This window comes from Echinococcus granulosus (assembly GCF_000524195.1).
Source record: "Echinococcus granulosus chromosome Unknown EG_S00025, whole genome shotgun sequence".
Lineage (NCBI taxonomy): Eukaryota > Metazoa > Platyhelminthes > Cestoda > Cyclophyllidea > Taeniidae > Echinococcus > Echinococcus granulosus.
Window position 1 is genome coordinate 515,155 of NW_020170405.1, and position 24,575 is coordinate 539,729.

At 39.1% G+C, this 24,575-nt stretch overlaps 1 protein-coding gene across 1 annotated transcript; it reads right to left on the bottom strand. All coding sequences in view use genetic code 11, as the record gives it.

The window, feature by feature from the left end:
• Positions 1 to 240: 240 nt before the first annotated feature.
• EGR_04199 (kinesin family member 26) lies at positions 241 to 20,371 on the bottom strand (the record flags this gene model as incomplete). Its single annotated transcript, XM_024493448.1, has 10 exons — positions 241 to 257; positions 529 to 1,237; positions 2,807 to 3,683; positions 4,026 to 4,138; positions 6,287 to 6,486; positions 8,741 to 8,942; positions 11,112 to 11,360; positions 14,055 to 14,432; positions 16,144 to 16,415; positions 20,089 to 20,371. The coding sequence occupies 10 exons, from the start codon at positions 20,369 to 20,371 to the stop codon at positions 241 to 243; spliced, it is 3,300 nt and encodes a 1,099-aa protein (XP_024352149.1).
• Positions 20,372 to 24,575: the final 4,204 nt, after the last annotated feature.

Consider the following 24,575-nt stretch of genomic DNA (forward strand, 5'->3'; position numbering starts at 1 on the left):
AGATACCAACTCAGATTCAAATGGAAAAGGCTGCATTCCAAAATCTAGTCGTACATCATCGAAAAAATTCAAAAACTTCACCCAAATTACTTGAATTTTGCCATTATGTACGGTAGAATGGTCAATCATGGCTCCGCATGGTCATTTTTGCTAAAATTCGTAGCGAATGTGGAATTCCGTGCTTAAGTAAACATTTATTTGATTTATTTTAACAGTATTTGGTTTCTCCAAGCATGCTTATCAAAATTTGTCCCATTCTGGGAAAAAAAGAAGGACAACTTTCCTTTTGAATTTAATAAGGCGATTTGCTTTCTGTGGCGTTCTAAACAGCCGTCTGTGTTTTTTAAGTGCATACACCATAAAAAAACCGCATAGCCACATTTACATTAGAATTTTACCCTAAATTATTTAACTTCCGCTCTTTCATATGTTTTATGAACATATTAAAAAATGCAGATGCCTATCCGCCAAGTATTTGATGTATCCCTCCTTAGTATCTCAAAGACCACTGGAGTTTGAAAAACTTACTCCTTGAAGTTATAGACGCCAGCATAGTGTCACCATTTGCAGACACAGTAGCCGTGTCTGTGAAAGAGGTAGTAAGCACCTCAGGAGTCATTGGTGTGGTCTGTGACACAGCCACCAAGCTCGCAACTAAATCGCATGGCATTGTCTGACAGGCCGCTTCCTTGGCCCCCACAGATGGCCACGGATAGGATCCACCGCTAGACGACTGAGAGGAGAGTTCGCTATCGTCGCGAAGAACACTTTCATAGCCACTGCTCGCATGTCCACCTCCACTAGCACATGTGTACTTAAGTGCCGTCAGTGCTCCTCCTTCATTCCCCCCCTCTGGGGAGGCAGGCACCCCGGTCCGAGTTCGGTGGGTGCGCACCCGGCACCTACGTATTCGGCCTGCACTCTGCGCCGCCAAACAGTGACATCTCAGGGATTGCTGCTCGCTGTGTTCACTTCCAAGGCCACTGCTGGAGCTCTGGGAGACACATTTATGATGGCAGTGGGTGTGTGGCGAATTTTCAAGAACTACCTGACAGTGGAAGGCCATGCTATCTTGTTGCTGTTGCTGTCGACTGGGATAAAAACGTTGAAGCGCAGGGACAGGGGCAGTTTGCGGAGTAGAGGAAGAGAGAGCCTCAGAGAGAACGGTACGGTTGGGACTGCATTTACTAAAGAGCGGACTTTGGAGAAAACCGAGTCGACGTTTAGTTCCAGCCTCCTATTAAAAGTAAGATTCACGTTTCGGCCGGTCAGGACGGCATAATAAAGTCAAAGAAATGCTGGAAATGATCAGGTTGAAACTTGTCCAATAGTAATATGAAGAGCACCAAACTTTTCATCTCTGATTATAAGCAAGAAGTCAATTAACCCGTGTACAAAAGGATTATGGAACCGCAAACAATCCATTGACACTGCCAAGACGAGTACTGTATCAAATCTGCATTTAAACAACGAAACTCCCCTCTCCTACAATGGATTTGTGATGCCTAACGTAAAGGCGCAGATAATTTAATGTCCTAAATAACCAAACTTCCTCCACCGAACTAGTAAAGTCATCTTAATCAGTTGTTTTGCTCTTGACACCTACGAATTCATCCATATTTTTCAATTAGCTCCTTGAAATCAACGCATAATGCAGAGATACTAAGCCTTTTAAAACGGAATAGAAATCGGACTTCTCTATCTAGCACGGGGCTCATCTGGGTTGGGCTGATAACTTCCGTGGATTCACTAAATCGTAATAAAGCACAGCAAATAAATTTCCCTATCACTACCATGCTAGGACGAAAACAGTAACAATTTACTGTCACGCCTTTTTGACAGAAAGCCTACATCACATTAGTCACTGTACGGGTTACACAGCAAGGGTTATGGCGATGCGATATTTACACTGTCTTTAATAAGGAACTTTGGTTTTTTACAACTGTAGGTACTGCGCATTATTACAGTTTTGTAATTTCGGTTCCATTTAGAAAAGTACTGTGCATAATGATGCTGTAAATTCTGGTAATTTTAATGAGAAAATAAAGTTGAAATTCTCAAATAAGCTGTGAGGGACATTTAACCGTATTTTACAAAGACATGACTTTAAAAAATAACTCTTGTACGTCTTTCAAGCAGTCTCTCCTATGCATGAAAGCGTGTAAATAATGTGCTCTCCGAGACTCATTCCACATTTGCTATTTCATGGCTTGAGCGGTGAGGACAATACAAGTCCCACCAGCACCACCGATGACCCAAATCCTGTACACTCGACTCATCCCATCTCTCGGCACAAACACTCTTAGCAATAACAAAACAAGCGTCAACATCATAAAAAAATTGTAGACAAGGTTGTTTTGCACCGACGTCGACCACTTTGGGAAAATGACGACACCGACAGGGTCTACTCATCTGCTAGTCACTTTTGGCGACATTTCGACCGCACCAGTGCTTGCTCGCACTACTGTGAACTCGCTAAGTGACAAAAATACTGTTTTTCATGACTTTGCTCAAGTTTATTAATTAAGCCTTTACGCAAAATACCAAACTTAAAATCCAACCCTAATTTTGTTACTTTGAGTTTTATAACCTAGCACTATTAAGCTAAGAATAACTAAATCTATATTAATTTCATTCAACTTTTAGATTTTGATCTATGTAGCAGAGTCCGGGCAATCAAATCTACATCTGAAAATAAATAGGCAGACGGTACCAGTTTATGGATTAGGTAAATATGGATTCTTGCACTTGTACTCAAGTTGTATACAACCATAGCCAGATAGGCAAATAAACAAGGAGTAAGTACCTTGATTCGAAGGCGGCTCTGCTGGCCTTCTTCATAGTGCTTTTCAGTTCCCTGCTGGCTTCCACCACTTGCTATCCGACCGGTCTGTTCTGATTCAAGAAATGAACTCTCCTCGCCTCCTCTTCCTTTGCTCTGTGATGTAAAGAGCATTCCCGCTGAATCGATGGATAAGAGGTCTCCTTCTGCGGCCAATTCCCTCTCACTTCCACCACTGGACCCTACACCTCCGAAAAAAAGTGTACACATCTTGCTCACCGACGCCGATTGCTGTTGCTGACGGCGCCGGTTAGTACCGGGTGAGCAGACGAAAAGATCTGCGAAACGCTTGAGCACTGGTTTGCGTAGTGGAGAGGCTTTTAAGCCCTCTGTTATTGTGTCCAGACCACTTACAGAGCCAAAAGACCGATCTCTGTGTAGTCCCGGGTCCGACGCTCCGTCGGGTTTTCGTGAATCTGAGGGTGGATTGGTGATTGACTGGGGCTGATTCTCCTCAATCGCTTGATACACCATAGTCCCGTGGTGGGCTCTGAATCGCGCAGCAGGAGCGGAACTACCTCGACCGGTGATTTCAGGTGACTTTGGTGCAGAGGAGTAGGTGACACCCTTGCTACAGCTTTTACAAAGTGGGGAACACTGAAGAGGATGTTTGGAGCAGCCCTTGGAGAGGGCTGGAGGGGTGTGTTCGGAGGTTGAAACCGATTCGACCCAACGTGCCACACGGCTCAAATTGTCAACTGCCGGATTGACCTGATGATTTTGGGTGGTCCACAGTATCTCCGTTGTCACGTGCCGTGGCAGACTGTGGGAATGGGATACAGAATCATTCGGTGTAATCATGGAATCATCCATATCCACCTGCTTTTTTCCCTCGTGACTTCTACAATTCAAATATATGTGTGCAGCAAACTCGCTGTGAATGAAAGTGTTCATTTAAGTCGTTAAACCACGATAAATGCTACAGGTGTATTAATAATTACAGGTTTTTACCTAGTTATTAGAAAAAGCAGTTAAACTTAATTTTTCAGACCCTTGGTTAGCGGATAATCTTTCCTAAACTGTTATAAAGGATCCACAACAGTCCAATTAACCGTGGCTTAAAGTAGGAACGCAGGTGATAAAACAGGTAGCCAAGATAAATTTTCTTTTGCAAAGCATCATGCTAATCTCATAGGGCTTAAGTGGAAATTAAACACTCCAAGGTGAAAAGGTAAAGCCTCACCTGTACTTTCGGAAAATTTGCGGTGTTTCAGCGGTTTTAATAGCCACGTGGCAGTGAGCGTCCGTCTTTCCACTTGCGTGGACCTGCTTGCGTCCATGCTTCGGCGATGTGGGCTACAATTTAGCAACACAAATACAGCTTTTATCTCCATAAATAGCTGCACTCGATCACCTCAACATTATCCAGCAAAATCACTTCATTCTGTATATGAGCCTATGTAAAAATAGCGAACAATACTCGAGAAAAACTAGCAAATTTCCGGGAGTTTTAGGTCCCGAAATAGCAGAATAGCTAAGTGTAATTAGGAGTTATTTAAGTACTAAAATATTAATCGCCTCCTTAAGATTTGAAGTCTTTCAAAAATACCAAGTGCTAGAAAGAAATTTGGGGACGTTTTGTAGTAGTCCTTCAAGAAAGTGGTTGTCTAGGTAGAATAGTAAATTTGCTGGGTTCAATCATACACTAGGCAAAGTTAAGGCCTAAATCAGTCTTATCTGCCATCAACTTTCTACGAAGTATGTTTAAAGCTTCCCCTCTAAAATAAAAGTTATTTTCACCTTGGTTTGCCATTTTCATATTAAAATTTTGCTACTTCTGCACTTCGCCTCTATCTCTGAGGCTGATCCGTTCGTCATCACTTTCCAGGAACAAATCAGACATTTTCAGAAAATCAGACATCCATAGGTAATTTGTCAAAGACCTCTGTATCCTACTTTTGACATCACGATGGGGCTATCTTTAATCTCCGAACCGCGCACTGTCCTGTCTTAGCCGTGTCCCGCACTGACCTTATGGAAAAGCAGGTCGGCACGCGAGTGAGTGACAGGGCGGGCCACGCTTACACCCACCTTAGATTCCCTTCTCCCTGCCTTCGCGGCCAAAACGGTCCCACCATGCACCCCTCCCCCCCCCCGATCCGCTAATTGATAGGCATCTGAAACTAGCTAAGTTATACGCATGTACGACGACTAATGCGCCATGCAGACTGCGTTTGTCGGCCGAAGATAAGCGGAGAACAAGAGGCTGCTACGGTAAAGAACTGCAATGCACTAATAGGATTTTCTTCGCACAAGATTTATACCAGTTATAAGTAAAAATAAATTGCAAATTGCTATTTTGAGTGGTTAAAACAGACCAATGATGAGCTAAAGATGCTGAAAGTAGAGGTTTTCCTGCGAAAATTAGTCTAATTAAACTTTCCATTTTGAGTGAAATGCGCGAAAGTATTAGTTCAATTGACCACAGAGTAGAATCAGTAACAAATTAGCAAGCATCCTACTTTTTCATGAATACTTTGGATCTAAAGAATTTCTCAAGCGCTACAGCCAAGTACATGAACTTATGCATGCAAGTGAATAATGAGGGCGAATTTCAATGTCTTCCACTAATACCGGTAAAGCTTCAAACCCGCTCTGAAAGTGGGTAACTTTTGCTAGGATTATTTTGCTCTAATAGGGACCTCAACCTAGCCTGGCTTTGCTATTTTAAAGAAAAGTACATCCTAGAGATTATACATTAAGCCTTCTAGAGAATCTACTGTTAGTGCCAAGTTGATCTTAGGTCGAGTGGACTTTTATGAACGATGATTTCTTAAGTAGTCGATTTAGATTAGCTTTGGAATAGGCTCTCAGAGATGTATCAAAATAAGACTTGCAGTACCTGAGGCAATATTGTAAAAAAATCGCCAGTTTTCAACCGTTTTGCAATTTTTTCAGATAAAGAAAAGTGCATCTGGAGGCCTCCCAAATGATCAATTATAGCTTTGTTGATTAGCCGAATATTCTGCTGTCCAGGAGTCAGCACATGGTTATTACAAACACCTCATATACATAACTGCTTAAACATTCATTTCAATGGCTTTAGATATCCATAGGGGATGTGCACACAAAACCCAGTTCAGATGAGAGCACAAAGTGACCTTTAACTTTAAATTATTGCTGGTGCAAGAAAAATCTCTTTCCCACATTTTTACAACTATGTAACCCAATCCTGTTCGTTTGAACTGTATATCGTACTACACGGTTTTTTATAGTCTCCGGCTGCTGGAAAATAGCTCTGCTCAGGCTATTTATAATACCAATCTCCAGATCTTTCGGCCCGATCACGGTTATGGTAATTTTAGATTTGTACACCCTATAATATCGCCAGGAGCAAATTCGAGTCCCACTACTATAAAAAAGTACAAAAAACTTGGTTTTAAAATGCTACTGCAAGGGAATCCATCAAAATTTACACACAATTTTATTTACTTGAAACCTCACCTGGCCAGCGAAGTACCCAACAATGGCCTGATTCTGGCGTTCGACCCACTCTTTCACGAAGGGCTTTACACTGCGCATTGCGCCGCTGCCTCCAGCCGGAAAAGAGTCGTACTTCCAGTTCGTCACAACGAGAACTTCGGTGGAGGTTTGCTGCATCTGATCATTTTGCTTTTGCTGTCTTGCCTCAAGATAGGAGTCCCCTACAAGATAATTGCTGTATTAAAAGAGCTTCTACATCATGCACGGAAAACAGAATATTAACCTGATTATGCGACTAAATCCTATTTAAGAATAATTAAAAATCAAATCTTGTCTGCGGTGCTATGTCTACTGCAGTTCTTACACGATGGCAAATGAAACACGTCTTGTGATCTATAAACGGTGAGAAAGTGCGGAAGGACAAGCCTAAATCTTGCATGAAAATAAAAAAATTTTGACAGTGTCTAACTGGCGCAACTTCAGCCGTTTCATCCGTTTTTTTAACAGGTGTTTTATCATTGATAGAATTCACTTTTAAACAGACACTGAAACAAACGAGTGAATTTATTGAATCCAGCCCAAAAACTTTCTCCTAAGCAAAGAAGTAGCTAAGTACGTTGTTTGTCACGCATTTCTAATGAATTAAGAATGCCGAGCTTACTTCGTGTATAAAGATACAATTTCTTTTAAAATGCTTTACACCAACGGCCGCTTTTAAATAATCTGCAACAACAGTCGGTAGAGTCTACCATAGTTCTGAAAACCATAAATACGGCTTCTACTCAGCAGGGACCCAATGGTCTAAGCGGGTAGGCTTACTGTATTGGGAAACCTTACTCAAGTGCAGAATCACCCAGTAGATACTTATGGAGTACAAAGATGCATATAAAACTTTTCACTATAAATGAACTGTAGCTGAGTATACAATACTTTAATTGTATGTTTAAGTCTCAGATTTGGACTCTAGGTGGCCTGGTCTTCGGACCTTCTGAGCAGAGAATTACATATTCTACTCAAATATTATTTCTTCTCTCTTTTCTTTAGAGAAGCCTTGGGGCGCTATAAATCGTACTCAGCTGAAACTTCTACAAATTTTCACTACTTTTTTGAACGTGGAGGTAACCATGAAACGCATGCATTAATTCAGAATGACTGAATCTGTGGGATACTGTTTAGTTGCAGAACATCAAACGATGTAATAAGGTAGGACCAAATGGAGGTAGTTGAAGGAAAAGGGCTGATTCTGTTTGAATTCTGAGCATGTACAAAAAAAGGTTACCTTCATTGAATATTTCACTTCCACGCTTCATTTTTTTTTCGTCAGGAGAGCATATGGAGGCGAGATAAGCTTAATGAATGCAAATTAACCCAAGCAAAACCACTTAGTTAGTCCTTGCCTTAGTTAATGTAATCAATTACTCCTTATCAAGGTGAAGAAAAAAAAATAAACTGATTTAGTGCTTGAGAGGGCCTAGTGAGGAGACCCCTTCGTTTATGAAATAATGCAAGAAGACGGCAAACTTGGGTGTTTTGTCAGACCATTCGTTGTAGATGCCCTAATTTGAAAGGAGTTCAAAATACTACGCATTTATGATGCGGTGAAGCGTCAGATTAACCGAAATTTTAACTGATTTTAAATTTTACAGGGAGACCACTAAATTATTTTAACTGACATGACTGATAAAATTCGAAGAGGTCTTATTATTTAAAAGAAGTATTTTATTCATATTTTCTAGAGACGTGGGGTGGGGGTGGGAAGCGTTCCGCATCACCTCTTGTAAAAATAAAACAGCAGCACCATGATTTTACACATTCAAACACAAAATCTTTACTAGCTTTAATTTTGCAAACTTAAAAAGTTTTATTAAGATTTTTATGACGAGGAGGCTCAAAATACTTTCGTGAAAGAATTACGTAATGTTACAACTTCTGGCAAATGCGTCTCATTAATTTTAAATGAGAAACTGTTTTTACGTTTTGCAATGACAAAAAAGTGCAAAGCAGCTCGAAAACAACATTGCATTTCTAAACACCCTTTCGGAAAGCCATTAAAATACTGCTTTTTGGTGTACTTGATGATTTATAGTTATTACTAGATTCCCACGACGATAGTTGCCTTAACCCGCGTTTGAGGACTTGAGCGAATTGGTTGTTCGCATCAAGTTACTTTGTTTGAGTTCACAAAGGAGCCTTCTGACAGCGGTTGGAAATTTTACAGAACATCTAGGTGCAGGAAAATGCACCGTTTTATTCATGGATAGATTTGTAAGCAAAGTTATGATGCATGAAGAAATTTGCCCAAAGATGATAATCGGGTCTTGTTTTCTTTGACCAATCAACTTTATTTAATGCTTTACAGTTTTCTTAAATTAAAAGCTTTGGTGATTTTGCATTGTGATAAACTATGGTAGACAGTGCTTTCTTTATTAAAATTTCGTCGAATGTGATTGACAAAAGTAATAGATTGACACTTACCTCGTCGGATTTTGCGATCGGTTCTGGGAGTGAGGAGTGCCTCCAACTGTTTGACAATTTTTGAGTTACTGGAGGAATCATTTGACCAATTCAACCTTCGCATACGGGATTCGAGCTTGCGCTCCAGGCTTTCGTGAGCGTTGAAGGCTTTTCCATCGGGTACTCCTTTTTCTACTGTACCTTGAGTGCAACCTCCCGAAGACTAAAAGGAGAACAAGCAGGCTAGTAAATCGCAACATCGAAATGTGAGTGCATGAGGCTTATACTTATTTCCATAAAAGCAACATAAAACAACTATTGTGTTAATTCTTTGGTGCATGTTACAGGGACGGCGGTCAGTTGGAGTGAGGGCAATTTAAAGATGACAGGTTGAGTGACAATTAGGTCACCTGAGGTCTCTTTAAATAAGTTATCTACTGCTTGTCTGTATTACCGGTTAAGATTAGTGGGTAGCATTTTATTGGCGTAATAAATTCACATAGGAGATAAACAATGGCTGAATATACAACTGCGATTAAGGTCCCAGAGCAGCCATTAAAAATAGATATAAGCATATTTTTATCCTGCCAATTGGAAATTAATTTTGATATTTGAACTAAATTTTGTGAAACAGCTTTTGATAATGACATGCAATAAGAGTTGTTTGCTTCTTTGATGAAGAATGTGCGCATAACTATCCACAAAAGTTGCTCTTCGGTACTCTCCTCGTGGCAATTAATTCAATCTGAAATTCACTAACACTTAATCCAGTGTTAGGCGCAGTCATAACTGTTCCGTTTTTGGACGCCGATCAACCAACTTACCAGCATATGACCATTTGAAGTTAAATCAAGTCTGAAGTTATCTGGATGAGTAGGGAGTACACTGTGTTGCGCAGAACTAGGGTTGCTGAGTCATAGAAAAGCTCTCGCACTTTGATGGCACATTTTAGAAGATAACTATTTTTGAGTGGCTTCAATTATCACGATGCGTTCCTAAAACAATTATCGGAATACATATTCATCCCTTTACTTTACAAACTAGGCGAATGCAATTGAATGTAGCCTAATTTCTCCTAATTTACTGCAATATAAGGCAGAGAAGTGCAATTTATTTTGGTGTCATGGGTAAAGCACCTTCAGCCGTTTAATTGTTAATGCTCCCATGGGACTTTTCGCTTGATGCGCACCCATTCTTGTGCCTGCGAGTAAATTCGATATGGAAATGTACTTGCCAATTATTTTTTCACTTTTTTAGGTTGCAATTTGGTGGTATGCTTCTGTATTTTAGAACAAAATTTCTTTGCATTGCAACCCGGTCTGAATGAAGCTGTGAAACATCACTTTCTAATATTTTCCAAATAATCTCAAAATAGCCTTGTTAAAGAAAACTAGACTTTTAGTTACCATCAGATAGCTATTTGCTGTGCTCATCCACTGTATTCTATGCTAACCAGTGGGGAACGTGGATAATTTTGCTCGTGGAAGATTAAAGCTCAAGATGGGGAAGGAAGGGAGTTTTCATCTTGCCAGCTATTATGGTTTCTATTACGCAAGTTCCTTTAGTTCAGCAGCAAATTACTCAAAGGCACATATTATTGTCTCACCTAAAAGGCTTAAGACATGCACACGCAACACCATTGTACGTTTTGTGCTCAAATGGTCGAATGAGTTGCTGTTGGTGCAGTTGAATAATGCATTTCCCTAGTTTTAGCACTGTAATCACTGCAGTCACTCTCACGCAAGTGTTCGAATAGCTCATCTTAATCCCAAGATATTAGGACTTTCATCACTAGGAGCTTTGGCACACATAACTTGTTGCAGCTAATTAAGTCACTCCAATGACCTTTTTGGCTGCAAAATATTTAGATTTAGGCATTCACTGACCGAAAAAGCGTTAATAAGGTTTATTATCTTAAAACTTTATCTTTAAAGTTTTTCTAATGATTCCTCGTACCAGGGAAGTGCTTAGGACTTCTACCATTAAGGGGGTAATAGTATTCCCAGTATTTTTACTGCAAGATACAGAATCTTTGCCCATCTGAAACCAAATAAACTATTTATTGTGACAACAAGGCTTTCATACGATTTAATTGAAAAGTAAGTAGAGGACTCTGACCTTTCAAACTTCTTCACCACTAGCTTAAAAAGGTTACCGTGAAAGCGGTAAAGCTACGTTGGTAATCCAGCTCCATACTATTTGAGAATAAAAAGAAATTTTACAGCAAATACGACGACAAACACTCAAATTTCTAAAATAGTGGCATCAGTGTATTAAGGTATTTAATAGTCTTGAGTTGGCTTTGCATCGGATATAAATAGAACTTCAAAATAAAATTTGCTCATCCGCTCCAGTGCTTTAATCAAATATTCCAAGGATCCCAAATAACAACCTGATCTCTTTCCGAAATTGATCCGCTTCTTCTTCTTCTTGATGGAGTGCCAAAGTGAGCCGATTTCTCCACGAGATGTGGACTCATAGCGACGTCAGGCGTGGCCTTTGGCCCATCCACCCAGAGCTCGTTTGTGATGGTCCCAGCGTGGGCTTTGTGACCGCTTCGACTCTTGAAACGCCGATGATGAGAGAGCACTGGAGATCTGACTTGCACTGGGTCGCTCTTCTCTTCGGTTTTTTGTGTCGTCTGATGAGGTGTAAAAGGGTAAGTATTTTTAGAACGCCTCCCTGTTAATGGCATCCTATTTTGGTTCAATTAGTTGATCATTTGCCAGAGGCTGATAATGAAATTAATTATGTTGCTCCCAGATGACTTATATTTAGAGTAGAGGACACCTTAGGGACGCCACTTGTCAATGGTAGCCCTAAAGAAGGAGTAAACGGTGTACTAAAGGAAGCCGATCACACCAACTTCCACAATTCATGTTTTGATATTTTCGAGATACTTGTTCATCAAATTATCGTGGCGGTCGAAATGAAAGAGGTCAAACTTCCCTTAGGATTAATCACTATCTACGGTAAATATCAGGGCTATTTTACAGAAATACTGCTTAATTGCGCATTTTCACTAAAAAAACAAATGTTTCGTGTTTTTTAAAATTCCATGTCATAACTATTTAGGAGAAATTCATTGGTTATGTGCATTGAAGATGCTGTTTAATCCATTATAATACGGAATAGCGTCAGTATATACCCAAGGTGGATAAAAGCTTTAATCTTTCTAAGCTAATAATGCGCTTCTCTTGATAAACTCAAATACAGCATCCATGGAAAGTGTCAAAGTGGCATACAGACAACCGTTTTTGAGTGACGGATGAATTCTTCATTGCACTAAGGAATGAGCGGAATTAAAATGTTATGTATGGTGCTATCTGACTAATGGCATTAGAATATACGCAGCTCTATTCATAGCAGTGTTCCATAATGAACACGTACAAGTTCTCTTCTATGACACTTAAAAAGCAGCAAATTGATACCGGTGAGTTGGAGTTGCTAGATAACGTCAAAAACGCAAAGAATTGGTTTTTAGGTCTGACTGTGGATCAAAAATACGTGCATAGTTATGTGGCTTTTGCGCACATTGCTCCGAAACCTGCGCAAATCGACTTTAATGAGGAGCTTTGTCTTGTTCGAACACCATATATGAGAGGAATGAGGCCCTTGACAATATACATATATTCGAATTATTTAAATTAGGCCATATCACAGAGATAGACCTATTTACCCATCTTCCACGACTGATAAATTGATGTGAATGAGTTATGCCTGCTCTCGATCACACTATTATTATGACATCGCATATTTCACAAAGTGTCAAAACGATTCCCATAGAGAGGAACTGGGGCAAAATCACGAGTCATAATCTGGAACCTTTGCGAATAATCCCCTGTCACTTATACTCCAGCTCACCTCTGGCGAATGTGAATCTTTTAGGATATCCAGGAAACGCCAATGAGACAGTTCACGATATTTAGTCATTTAATTTAACCAAGATAATATTTACCAGTGCTAAGCATTATTAATGGATGATAGTTGACAGGAAATGACGTGTACGCATAGCTATTATATCGCTTCTTTTTTTGAAAAATGCCATTTATTTGTGAATGATGGGTGTTTGCGTGAAAATATTCCAGATCGTGCCATTTGTTGTAAGTTTAAGTTCTCGCTGATGTAGGCAGACTCTGTGGAGGCTTTCAAATGCAGGCAAACGTCTGTTTCTTTATGCAGAGGAACTTGGTGATGGAATAGTAGAGCATATTAAGTGGACAAATGTACATTTTAAAGCACAGATCTAAATAAAAGCCGTCTATTGGAAACAATCGCAAATCAGCGTCAAATTTTGTACTAGTCACAATTTTAGCTTAGTAAAATAAAGCGTTCTCTCTTTTAATTGTAAATGGTAATTTAAAATATTCACCACCATATTTCAATCCCTTCTACCGTTTTCATCCCATGAATCTAATGGATGCAAAAAGTACCTCTAAAAGCATGCATATGGTGTACCTCAAGCAAAAATTTCAGAGTCTTACGAACGCATTTGTTCATAACTAAAAGAGTCATAAATCACCAGTGCTTTGAAAGATACCGGCATGCATTTCTTTGGAAGTAACTTCAATACTACTGCAGCAGAGACGAAAATGCAGACCGGCCTGGGTCAAACAATGACAAGTGAGTCGATTAGCCTAGTTCAGTGCATATTTTAGTTCTTGAAAATTACACATATCCTATCCTTAGACAATTGCTAAAAGTCCAGAAAATACATTCAAAGCATGTGTATGCCCAGTTTCCAGAAAAAACAATGTTCCGTTAGTCACTTGACACTAATTACTTATAATCAATTGAAATTTTGAAGAGCGTGAATGTTTATGGGGTTTTAAAAGCTATCAATAAATAGTTCACCCCATTTTTTTGTTGTTTTGCATTCACTGTTCCCCACCTAAAAGGTTTCTTGCGCCATTAATGCTTTTAAGCCTACAACAAATTCATTAAATGTGTGTGGTTTGTTTCAAAGATGATATGATGAATTATGGCAGTTGGTAGAAAATCCAACTTAGTTGAATCATCTGCAAACTATTGACACAAAAGGGTTCATCTTTTCGTTAAAAAAATAAAACTGGATTGTGGAAAGAAAGGAAAAAATGACCCTCTACCCAGCGACACGTACAATAGGAAGTGAAAGTAAATTGCCAACGGCAATGATGGGGTAAAAATTTTAGTCATCTTAGTGGTCTTTATGTTTTCATTAAATTAAACAATGACATCATTATAGACGACACTTATTTGTGGACAAGAATACTAGAACTTAAGTAGAAATTTCACAATAATCTGTCTACCAGTAAATAATACGAGTACATTTCATGGTGGTAAGAAGATCATTCACCTCCTTCTTTTCGACATTTGTCAATCGTTTGGACCGATCTGAGGCATGCAACTTTCTGAGCGGATGCGAGCGGCCCAAGTATATGACAGTGGTACAGGATTGCTCACTGCTTGACGTGTACTCGAGGTCCGAAGCCGAGTCGAGCACATCGTCAGAGCCTTGAGCAAAAGCACCGGCATTCCGACCCAGACGTCGTCTTTGCATCCGCTTTCCAAGACGCCTGAGGCGAATGCTACTGAGATTGGTGTTTTGCGAAGTTGTGGAGGTGGTGACGCGATCGCTGATTGAGGCCTGTCGACGTTGAGAAGGGGAGCGAAGAAGCTTCAAATTCGAACGATGTTTCCAGACATGCTGGATTTTTGAAGTCAGCTGCAGCAGCTGAAAGAATAATTAACAAGTTTTAAGATACGTTTGCCAAAGTCTGCCATCTTTTTGATATTTTGACAGAGGATCACCCCTAAAGTTTTAGTTTCGGTGTGAAGGTAGTATCGCTTTATGGTTTAAATCGTTCGAGGATAGGGAAATGAGCATGTTTAAAAAAATTTAAACCTCTTTATCAGTTTTAATCTTAATCATAACTCAAAAAAGTGTTCTAAAAATTTAATGGCCACATTTTGAGCATTGTGTAGATAGCCCTTGAATAATGAAAAACGTTCAAAGAGAGGTCGACGTTTTCCGTATTCTAATTGCTAATCTCAGTTTGGATTAAACGCATGCACTGTTAACCCGTCTACGCTGCAGCACCCTGCAACTTCTCTGAAAACGAAAGAAGTCACAATACTAAGACGGAAGGGTGCATTGTTGACGTACAGAAGGACTGCGAGGCTACTGGCATAGCCCAAAAGCCACACCTCCAGGTGGAAGTAGGAGGGTCGTGACCTTCAGTGCCCGCATAACCAAAACAAAGAGTTAAACAAACAAGCGATGCTTAAAAAGTGGTTTATACTAAAGTAAATGTGGCACTAATAAGATTGCTACGACCTCGGAATTGGGGAACATTACGTGTTTGATCCGCTCATCCACGCCTAATACTCCTGCTATTCCATAGGTGAGCAAGGCATCAAATCCTGTTAAAAATTACTAGAAAGGGGTGTATGCAAATACGTGAGGATTCGTACACACCTTAAATCGAATAAATACGCTTAAGACAGTTTAAATGATGTAGACACTGGTGCATATGCTTGTCTCCTCTAGTAACTGAAGAAAGATGGAAAACAAACTGCATATGTGATCAATCAGATGCAAGTGGGTCTAGTGTCTTCAGATGATTGTCAAGAAATTCTCCCAAGGTTTACCAGAACATTCCACAGGAGTGCTGGAGTACTTGAGGTTTGAGTTATTACCACTTTAATTTCAAGGAGCTTTTACTGCTCAGCAGCCTCTACATAATATGCGATGACTTTTGTTTAAGAAATATGAAAGTGCTGACGCACAAATTCAAAACAACTTTGCAGAGGATGAAAGGGTGGCTTAAAACTTCTCTAAAGCACCAAACGCAAATTACTACTCCCTTACACGACTATTAAATTAGAACAGAAGAAGGAAAAGCGAACAAGGGAAATTTTACGGTCAAAGCGAATAACATTGAAACCCGGATGCTGCATAAGCTCGGCAAAAGGGGGATAAGTTCAAGCTACTAGTAAATTTTAGCAAGATTACCCTATTTTTCTTAAGGTAAATGACCTAAAGACAGGTTTATTTCTTGGTACAGAAGCGTCAATGTTGAATAATGAAATGAATGTTTGAAGTCCACTTTCAAAGTCCAAACATGCCTAAAATGCAAATTTAATGTCAACTACGAAGGTGATTGTTCATAAGCGCGATTTAAAAGAACTTGCGCGTGCTATTCGACACCACATTTTCCACATTCAATGCTCAAATTACTCAGACACTGTTTCTGATGAGAAAACATTCTGATCATTCAGGTGAAACACTTGAATGTTATGGATTAACGATCGCAGGAAGATTAAAGGTTATGTGAGGGCTACTATTAGATTAATGATTAAGTAACTGCTTACAAACCCTTTTTTTGTTCCCCATAAAAGAACCCAAGGAAATTTACATATTTTTAGGAGTTCCTTCTAACTACCTCTAAATTGATGGCGTAGAAGCTGGGATGGACAGAAGTGTGGAGTACAAGCGAGAGTTTGGCAAGATCATCGGCTAGGAGGCAATCCCGTAGGAGGTGGTGAAGAACCGGCTCCCTCGTTCCGAAGGGAGGCGAGACTCTTCCAGAAACGAGGTTCAGGATGAAGTTGACGGTGGAGGTGTTTTTAGATGCTGGGTCTTCGCTGCAATGACCACCACTTTCCGAAGAGAGCATCAATTCAATCAAGTTAAGCCGACAGTGCTCCATTTTATCTAGAATGTAAAAGTTTATTTTAATCAAACTTTAACATTCTGGAAATTTAAAGCTGAATGTTTGTAAATTCCAAAGGTATTTAGGACGTTTTTCTATTCCAAAGTCAGATTTTACTCAAAAAGTCACTCAAATTGTGTACTTTTATCAGGGGAATCTAATTTCGTTCATTTGAAAATAAATAATAGAATGTATCCACAACATGTAAAAAATTCGAAATTTTTTATATCACATTGGATGAATTTGTGCTCTATTTAAAAATGTGGACACAATAAATCCTTAAATCACATTTAAAAGTCTTGGAAAACATATATTTATTTGTGATTTCAAATAGGCTTCGCCTAGTCTTCGCTTGTATTCAAGAGCTTAGGCAATATTTCATACAAAGAATCATGATGTGAGGTTAATGAAAAGTCTTAAACCCAACCACATAAAGCAAAAAGTGGACCTTGACAAATTTAGTAATTATAACCGGGGAGACTCTAACTAAGCAAACGTCTGCGAAATACAAATCATTTTAATTTCAGCAGAAGCATAAATAAGGGTAACCAACGAAAAAATAGTACACAGCTCAGTTGCTGTAAATCTTTGTTTCCCATTGGACGTAAAATGATATAATCTACAAGATTCGGTCAGCGTGTTTTGACAGTTGGTTTCGTGATTTAATTTAATACCTAAACTTCGTAGATACTCAGAGCGCTTCAGAGCTGAAACCACAAAACAAATTTTATTACCCACTTAACCCCTGTAAAGACCAAGCGTTTGTTCTCAAAATTTTACAAACTCAACAAATTTTGTCAATTTGAGCTCTAATAATACAAGTCTGTTAACATTAGCCCTCATTTGCTAATTCGCTGTTTGGGCAGTAAATTTGGTTTTGTTAAGAATGCTGAAATTTGGTTTAACACTTTCATTCAGGCCTTTGCCTAAGCTCTTTGAAAAGCCAATTCGCGTCTTGTCTCATCACGCCTAGTTTTAGAGGAAAGGATTCAATTTATTCTGAAAACTTGTTTCATTTTGATATTAAGGTACCTTTATCATGCAGTTTAGCGCCCTAAATAGACAGATGCGTTAGCCTATATGCGAATTATGGCTAAACCGTCAAAGTGAGAGGTCATGCGCAAGAAGCTGGGGGACAAAAAAAAGTCATAAATTATAGCACGACACCAAATTTTGGTATAATGCTGAAATCGCCCAGACTTTCGCCAACAGTTTCCTAGATGAAAATCAGCCACCACAGCCTGGATACGTAATCGCTCCGAAATGACAACTAAATGTCATACATTTTGTAGGATGCTTTATATCATTTCGTAAACTGGAATTCAAATTGTCATCTCTGTTATCTATTTGAACTCGACCGATCTGTTTGAAATACGATATGGCTATTTCTTCAAACTGGCAGAGTACGAATGTCACTTATTTGTGACGCAGTTTCAGCTATTATTCCCCACCAAATGATCGTTTCAGTATGTGCTGTCTGTTAGGTGCTAGAAATCCCCACGAATACTTCGTATAGTGATATCTATTTTATAAAATTAAATTGGAAATGGGAACCTGAATACTAGTTAAAAGATCACGAGTAAATTATTCATTGATATTATTTATTTGAGTATTCATTAAATTCGGTAGTTTGTATATCCCAAGACCACGATATTGAAGAGTAATACAGAAATCAGGATTTAGAGAAAAAATTAAGCCGAGTGATTGTCCCTACAGGGCAATGGACTCGTCTTCAGAGGCGTTGAGTGCGTCAACGGCTCTCCAATCTTTCGTCTATTTTTTTCCTTTCTCGTTTTAACAATTTTTCTCCTCGTATTGCCCTGCATTTCGCATTCGTGTTCCAGACGCAAGAACTCCATTAAAGCGATACGATCGACTTCGTCTTTGCAGTGGCGACACTGAATGTGCTTCGCATCCTTTATAAACCGAGGAAATCGTGGTCTTGTTGACAGGTTCTCCGCAAAACCAAAATCGTTAATTGTTTCCTTCTTCATGCTTTTTTGGTATCTACGCGAACACCGAGCAGTAGGTGTCGGGATATCCGAGACGTACAAATCTGATGGCGAGCTTACATCAACTGAGATTTGTTCCATCCTCCTGATGCTTTTTTCTATAGTTAGGTCGATTCCACACCTTCTACAGGGTGGCATCTGAATTTCTACGCACTTGTCGTGCACAATTCCACTCCCTTGTGGTTTGACAACTGCTCCAAAGTGGAAATGTCTTAAGTGAAAGTGGGAACAAAAGGAATTTTGAAGTTTTGATATCCTTGAACCCATTGAAATCGACTGCGATTCGGTTTGACATGTGGTAATTTGAAATTTTGATTATGTATTGATTAACGAGAAGGTGACCTTGCTAACGAGATATGATTCGTTCACAAGAAGACGATCTTGGAAGCAATCAATAATTCAAGATTCATGACAGGTCGTGGGCATTCAATTACACGCGTCTGGCATGACCACGTAGGGCGCCTTGATAAAGAAACTTAATTCATCAATTCAGGAACCAGTTAACTTGTCATCGAGTAGTGACTACACGGACGGTGTGACAAGGTAACTTCCACATTCCATGGCCTTCAAGAGAGAAGGAGGCAGAGGATGTCGCACTGACAATTCAAATGGAATTTATTTGACGCCATCACTGCTTGTGTATACCTACGTCTGATTCAGCGTTTTTTTTGCTTCATAGTGTCGGCAAATTTTTTGTTGCACCCACCATGATGACGCTTCAATTAGCAAGTCTTTGAAAACCCAGCGCTCCAACTTACTCATCTATCCAGTCGGCACCAGAATGCATTTGGAAAAATGACGGAGTTTTACTCCACTTTTATTGCAAAATAGCATAAAAATCCGCATAAAATTTAGCATTAAAAAGTATTTTAAATTACTGTCGATTTCTGAACAACGTTTCAGCTACCCATGATTGTGCACCAGAAAGTGTAAAAATGGGCTTCCAATTTCAACGTCCAATTGTTAGAATTTGCATTCTAATTCTAAATGGCATATGTTCGCAGTTAAACTTCAGGTCTCGTAATTTAACCTAAAAACGATTTATGAAAGCTCTCTTCTACTGGTTGGATAAAAATTACTCAATTGATAGACCTGCAAGTCATGGATTCCGAAAGAACGCAGCAAATTGCAACCATTAGTGAAAGGGATTAGCTTTTTGAGTTAAAAGACGACGAATAGTAAAAGTAAAATCGTCAAACATCGTAGTATAATTAAAGCAAACTTTGACGACTCAGATTAGCCCTCCATCGTTAACAGGGTAAGTGGTTTGGTGGAGCGTTAAATAATAAAAATGTTCAAACAGTAAAAGCTATGGCATTGAGCGTGGAAAATATAGAAAATATGAAAATGATTGGTTGCCAATAAAGTCCAGCTTTTGTTTTAGATGAAGTCACAAGGCGTTAAAGAGAGAAACCAATGCTGCCAACAAGTTGGACCAGATAAGAAATTTTCACTTATAAAAGAGAGCGTTTTTCAAAATTAAATAAATTGGAAATATTTAACCTTTATTCCAAAATATGTCACAATACCCTACAGTAAATTGATTGCGCATTTATAATCCAAAAGTTGCTAAATGAGTAGTCAGTGAAATTGGAGGAAAGTATTACAATTAAAAGATAACTTTTGTGCAATAAAATTTGGAGAATGTTGAATTTTGACCTACTGGGGGTGGTGACCGTTCCACTCGAATGATTTCGGTAGACGTTTAGAGTGAAGAAGAGGTGGCCGGGAGTCGTGGTGGTGGTTGCTGACTCGTGGAGGCGCCTACTTGCACCAAGGGCCACGTCCAGGTAGTGTGCCGCGTCGACCATCGTGGCGGCTACGAGTTCCGTCGTGTCGTCCTCCACATGCGGCGAAAAAGGTCTCTTCCAGGCGAATATTCCCGATTTCAGCTCCTCTAACCTTCTCCCGTCTGAATCGGAAGCTGTGGGATGAGAGACGCACATTCAGTGGATGATGGCGTTAATTAACAATCCATTTGGGCATTTTATTTCCTTAACGCGTGTTCATAAAGCGGTCTTTTTGACCTCTTTCATGCTAAGTTAGATGGCCAGTATTTTTGGTTATGATATTTTGAATTAACATTTCAGTGCCACAGCAATCGAGCATGTTATGTCCTTGTGATAGTTACTTCTTACAATAAGACGCCAAAGGAATGTCAGCAAAAGCTTTTTAAAGAAATGAGAGAGTAAACAGACTTTAAGACGACTTTTTAAATAGTTACATTTACTATGCTCAATTTAAAATAGCCAATACAATCCATGTGGGGAGAAAAGTTGAATAGGAAATGAAGAAAGCAACGATTTAGCTTAAATAATTGGCGTACGTTGATGAAGAGAGGTGAGTCTTTTGCCCATTTTAGTGCGCTTTATTTCTTTTGATGACATTTCATGGTCTACATCAAGTTTTTACCTTCGTAAAGTTAATTTAATTAGGCTGATGGCTTAACTTAGTAACTTTATGTTTTGCAGTCCTTCGCTGAGGTATCAAAGGTTTTTTAGGCATGGAATATGCTTGCAGGAGTACGAGAAATCGCATACAAAGTAAACTATTTGACTAATTAATATCCTGTCGGCTCAGTAATGCCGATTGGGCTTCCAGCATAAAAAGATTTATTTTAATCGCACAGGAGGCCTCAGCCGGAGGAAATGGCGGACCACCCAACTCGAGTTTCACTTTAAATGAGTTAAGAACAGGGAGAAATTCATCCTTTCTTTGGACCATCGAGTCGGGTTGCTATAAAACGCGGCAATAATGCTTTAGGCCAATGATGGATTCTGTCAGCTGTTACCACTCGCTCTCCCCCTTACTCCGGAACGCAGCGATTTGTAAGAAGGCTAAGATGAAAGGCGCAGTTTTGCAAAACACTTTGTGATTAAATGCACCAGAATTAATGCTTTCGGCGAGACCTGATGAGCCGTAAGTACTTAACCTTTTGGAACTGTGTAAAGGTTTGTTCACTTGGGGTTTCGACCCTACACTACCTACTTCTGTTAAATTAGTCTTATTACTTAGCCTAAGGCGAATTGTTTCGCGCTTTAGCATAAACAGGCGGAAGGGTAAAATTCCCTTTATTATGATTGCCAAAGATTCCTAATCAATCCAAGCCTTTGAAAGCTGTGAGAGTGGATTCCTTCTTTATATCATTTTAGGTACTTACATAAATTTCAAAATGCGTAAAGGGGAATCATTTATGGAATAAATTGTTTAAAAAACTATTTAATCCAAAACCATTGTATAAAAAGCCTTTTCTTGAATGTCTTGCTGCCGGAAAATCATCTTTTCAAGCTAGGTAGTTAAATTATACCATCGTGGTAGGTTTTCATTTCTTTTATGCTGAAGGGGTTAGAATACTTTGCACTACCAAGGTGAGAGAACTGAAGAATTGGCTTTTCTAAATGCAGTATGTCTCGTATCTAATTTCTGATGCTTTTTTTCTGATTTATAAAGTAGTACCTGAGGAAACCTGACCTTCCAAGTTCATTAAAGAGACAGCGTTTTCCACTTCTTGTCGCATAAGAAAAAAATTGGCAGAAATATCTTGTTAGTTAGCAATGAAAAGACTACTTGAATATTTTGCGAAATAGATGAATGAGTGATAGGATGGACAAGGTGGATTAGTTAAAAATAAGACATTTCAAGCATTCGCCTGTTTAAGAAAAAATGATTACGAAATTCTACGTAAAACTTCATATAATTCACACCATACATACCAGTTACCTAGAGTCGAGAGAGGGAGGAAATTTACAAAGTTTGCAAAATGATCGCTTCTTGTCAACTTATTTTCAAAGGCTTTCCCTTATAGCAATAAAAAGGCATTGTTTGTGGTCAGCAACAGGCTCCATGTTTACTTTCTAACCGATCTCCGTCTCCCATTGGAAGAGGAAGGGCGCTAATGGTGAGTTTGACTTGTAGCAAGCGTGCTTAAAGTGTAAGCACTCAGGAGCAAGCGTGACCTTTTTAAGTACTTTTGAATCCGCTTGACTTGATAAATTTCCCGGGGGAGAGACAGAAAGTACAGATTGTGGTCTTTACAGAGACGAAAATGGTATGAAGTAAGGTTAACGCTTTAGATGAAGCACACGTTAGCGAAACCTGCCGTAGGGTCCAGCATCAACGGCGGAGCCTAAAGGCACATTCAATGATATGCGAAAGTCTATGTAAAATAAACCAACCCTAGTGTTGGATACCTTATCAGTGCAGAGATTCCGTAGGGATATCAATATGCTTTCAGGGACTGAGAGTTCAAGATGAGGTAAAACTGTCCCGTAGGATTATTTAATGCACACCAAGCCACTCAAATTGTAGCCCATCTAATAAATTATATTAATCCTTCTTCTTTCATTTAAATTACCTTTTCTCTTTCCTGATGAACGATATTGCTTATAAAATCCTTTTTAAGGGATAATTGAGTAGGAATCCTAAAAACGTGGGGGTCGCGCCAGCAATAATGAGAATTTCTTTCCAGCGCCGTAAGTATGGGCAGTCAGAGAACTCTATAAATTCTAGAACAAAACTGTTGTTTGATTGTAGGAAAAAAGGTACAATTTGTGTGACTTTAAAAGGCAGGAGAAGGAACTTTACACAATTCTTATACCCTCGTAGCCTTAACAACTCTTTAATAGACCCGGTATCAACACACCACCCAGAGTCATTATTTGCTTGTCGGAAGGGAGGTAAAAAAGCAACAGTAGCAACAATGGGATGAAACGGACATGGAGCGCTGGTGTGTAATCCCCTGTTACCGTAAGCTTCTCTCCACCTACCGCTTGTCTACAGAAAACGTGATGTGGACATACATCACTTGACACGCGATAAACCATTACCATTAATCCGAAAAGTGGAGGAACATTAACAAACTATGTCATTAACACAAAACATGGTGATCAGATTTAGTACAATAATTAAACGAATGCTTTTCCACCACCCCTTCATACTTTAACTCACAGCGATACTGTAGACAGTCTAGGCGCAGAAAACTCGAATCGGTGTATGAGTTGCATAACCAAACATCATTTATTACAACGCCTAACCATTATTATCAAATGAAAGGTAAATCATGCTTAAAGATTTGCTGTTTATATCACACAGTAGATCCTACATGTTTCGTGCAGAAAACACAGACGGTATCTTCGTATCCCGCTTCATCCGATGGCTGTTTAGTCATCAAGGGCTAAGACCAAATCAAAGCACACAATCTTCGCATTGTTTTGCATAGAAAGCATACCTTGTTATTTTAAGTAATTCGCAGCATCTCATTGAGTCTTTGTTGGGGTGAAACCACTGCTTGACGTATATCAGATTGCTAGCGAAAACGTTATTACCACAAAGGTAGGATATAAAGGAGTCATTTAGCCCACAGAGACTACATATTAGTGCGGATTTTATATACATCGTTCCAATTGACATATTCTCTACTCATGCAAAAAAATGCGATAAATTTTACAAACGCAGTCTTTCACCTTCCCTCCAATTAGACTGTAAGGATAGTCTACTAAACGGCTGCAGGGGTCTTAGATATCGGTCTATCACACTATTCAAACGAACATTCACTTTAAGGGAGGCCATTTTAGTCAACAACTTTGAGCATATTTTATTTTACAGTACGAATTGAAGAACTAAAATTCTGCACGAATAAATTGTGATGAAGCATAATATTAGCGATCAGGAAATTGTTTAGCGACTTATTTCTTAGAATTACCGACCAAATATACTTTTCCAAGGTGACAATTGGTTTTTTTGTTGATGTCTAGAATCAACGAAACTGTAAAAGCTTTTGACTTTAAGGCAAAAGCCCAAGTATCTTTTTACTGGGTCCCCGAATGACTGGGAGGAACCGAAGTAAACATGTGGTGTGCAGTAAACAAATCAATCTTAGTTAATATACTAAAAGATAACTTAAAAACAGTCATGCCTGATCTTGTTCCGTGATAAATTACCAAAAATTTTGCTTAAATGACATTCAAAAAATTTCCCTGGCAAGCTAACGCACACGTTGGCGTGGTAACAAGGTACAGATGCACAAGTTCAGCCAAGATAAATGCATTTAAAGACTATCACAACAGTAGTTTCAGGAATTGAATATGCTAAGGTTGGTGAAAAAATAAATTAATTTTTCTTAAAATTGACGTATAGTGTTTGTTGCCATCA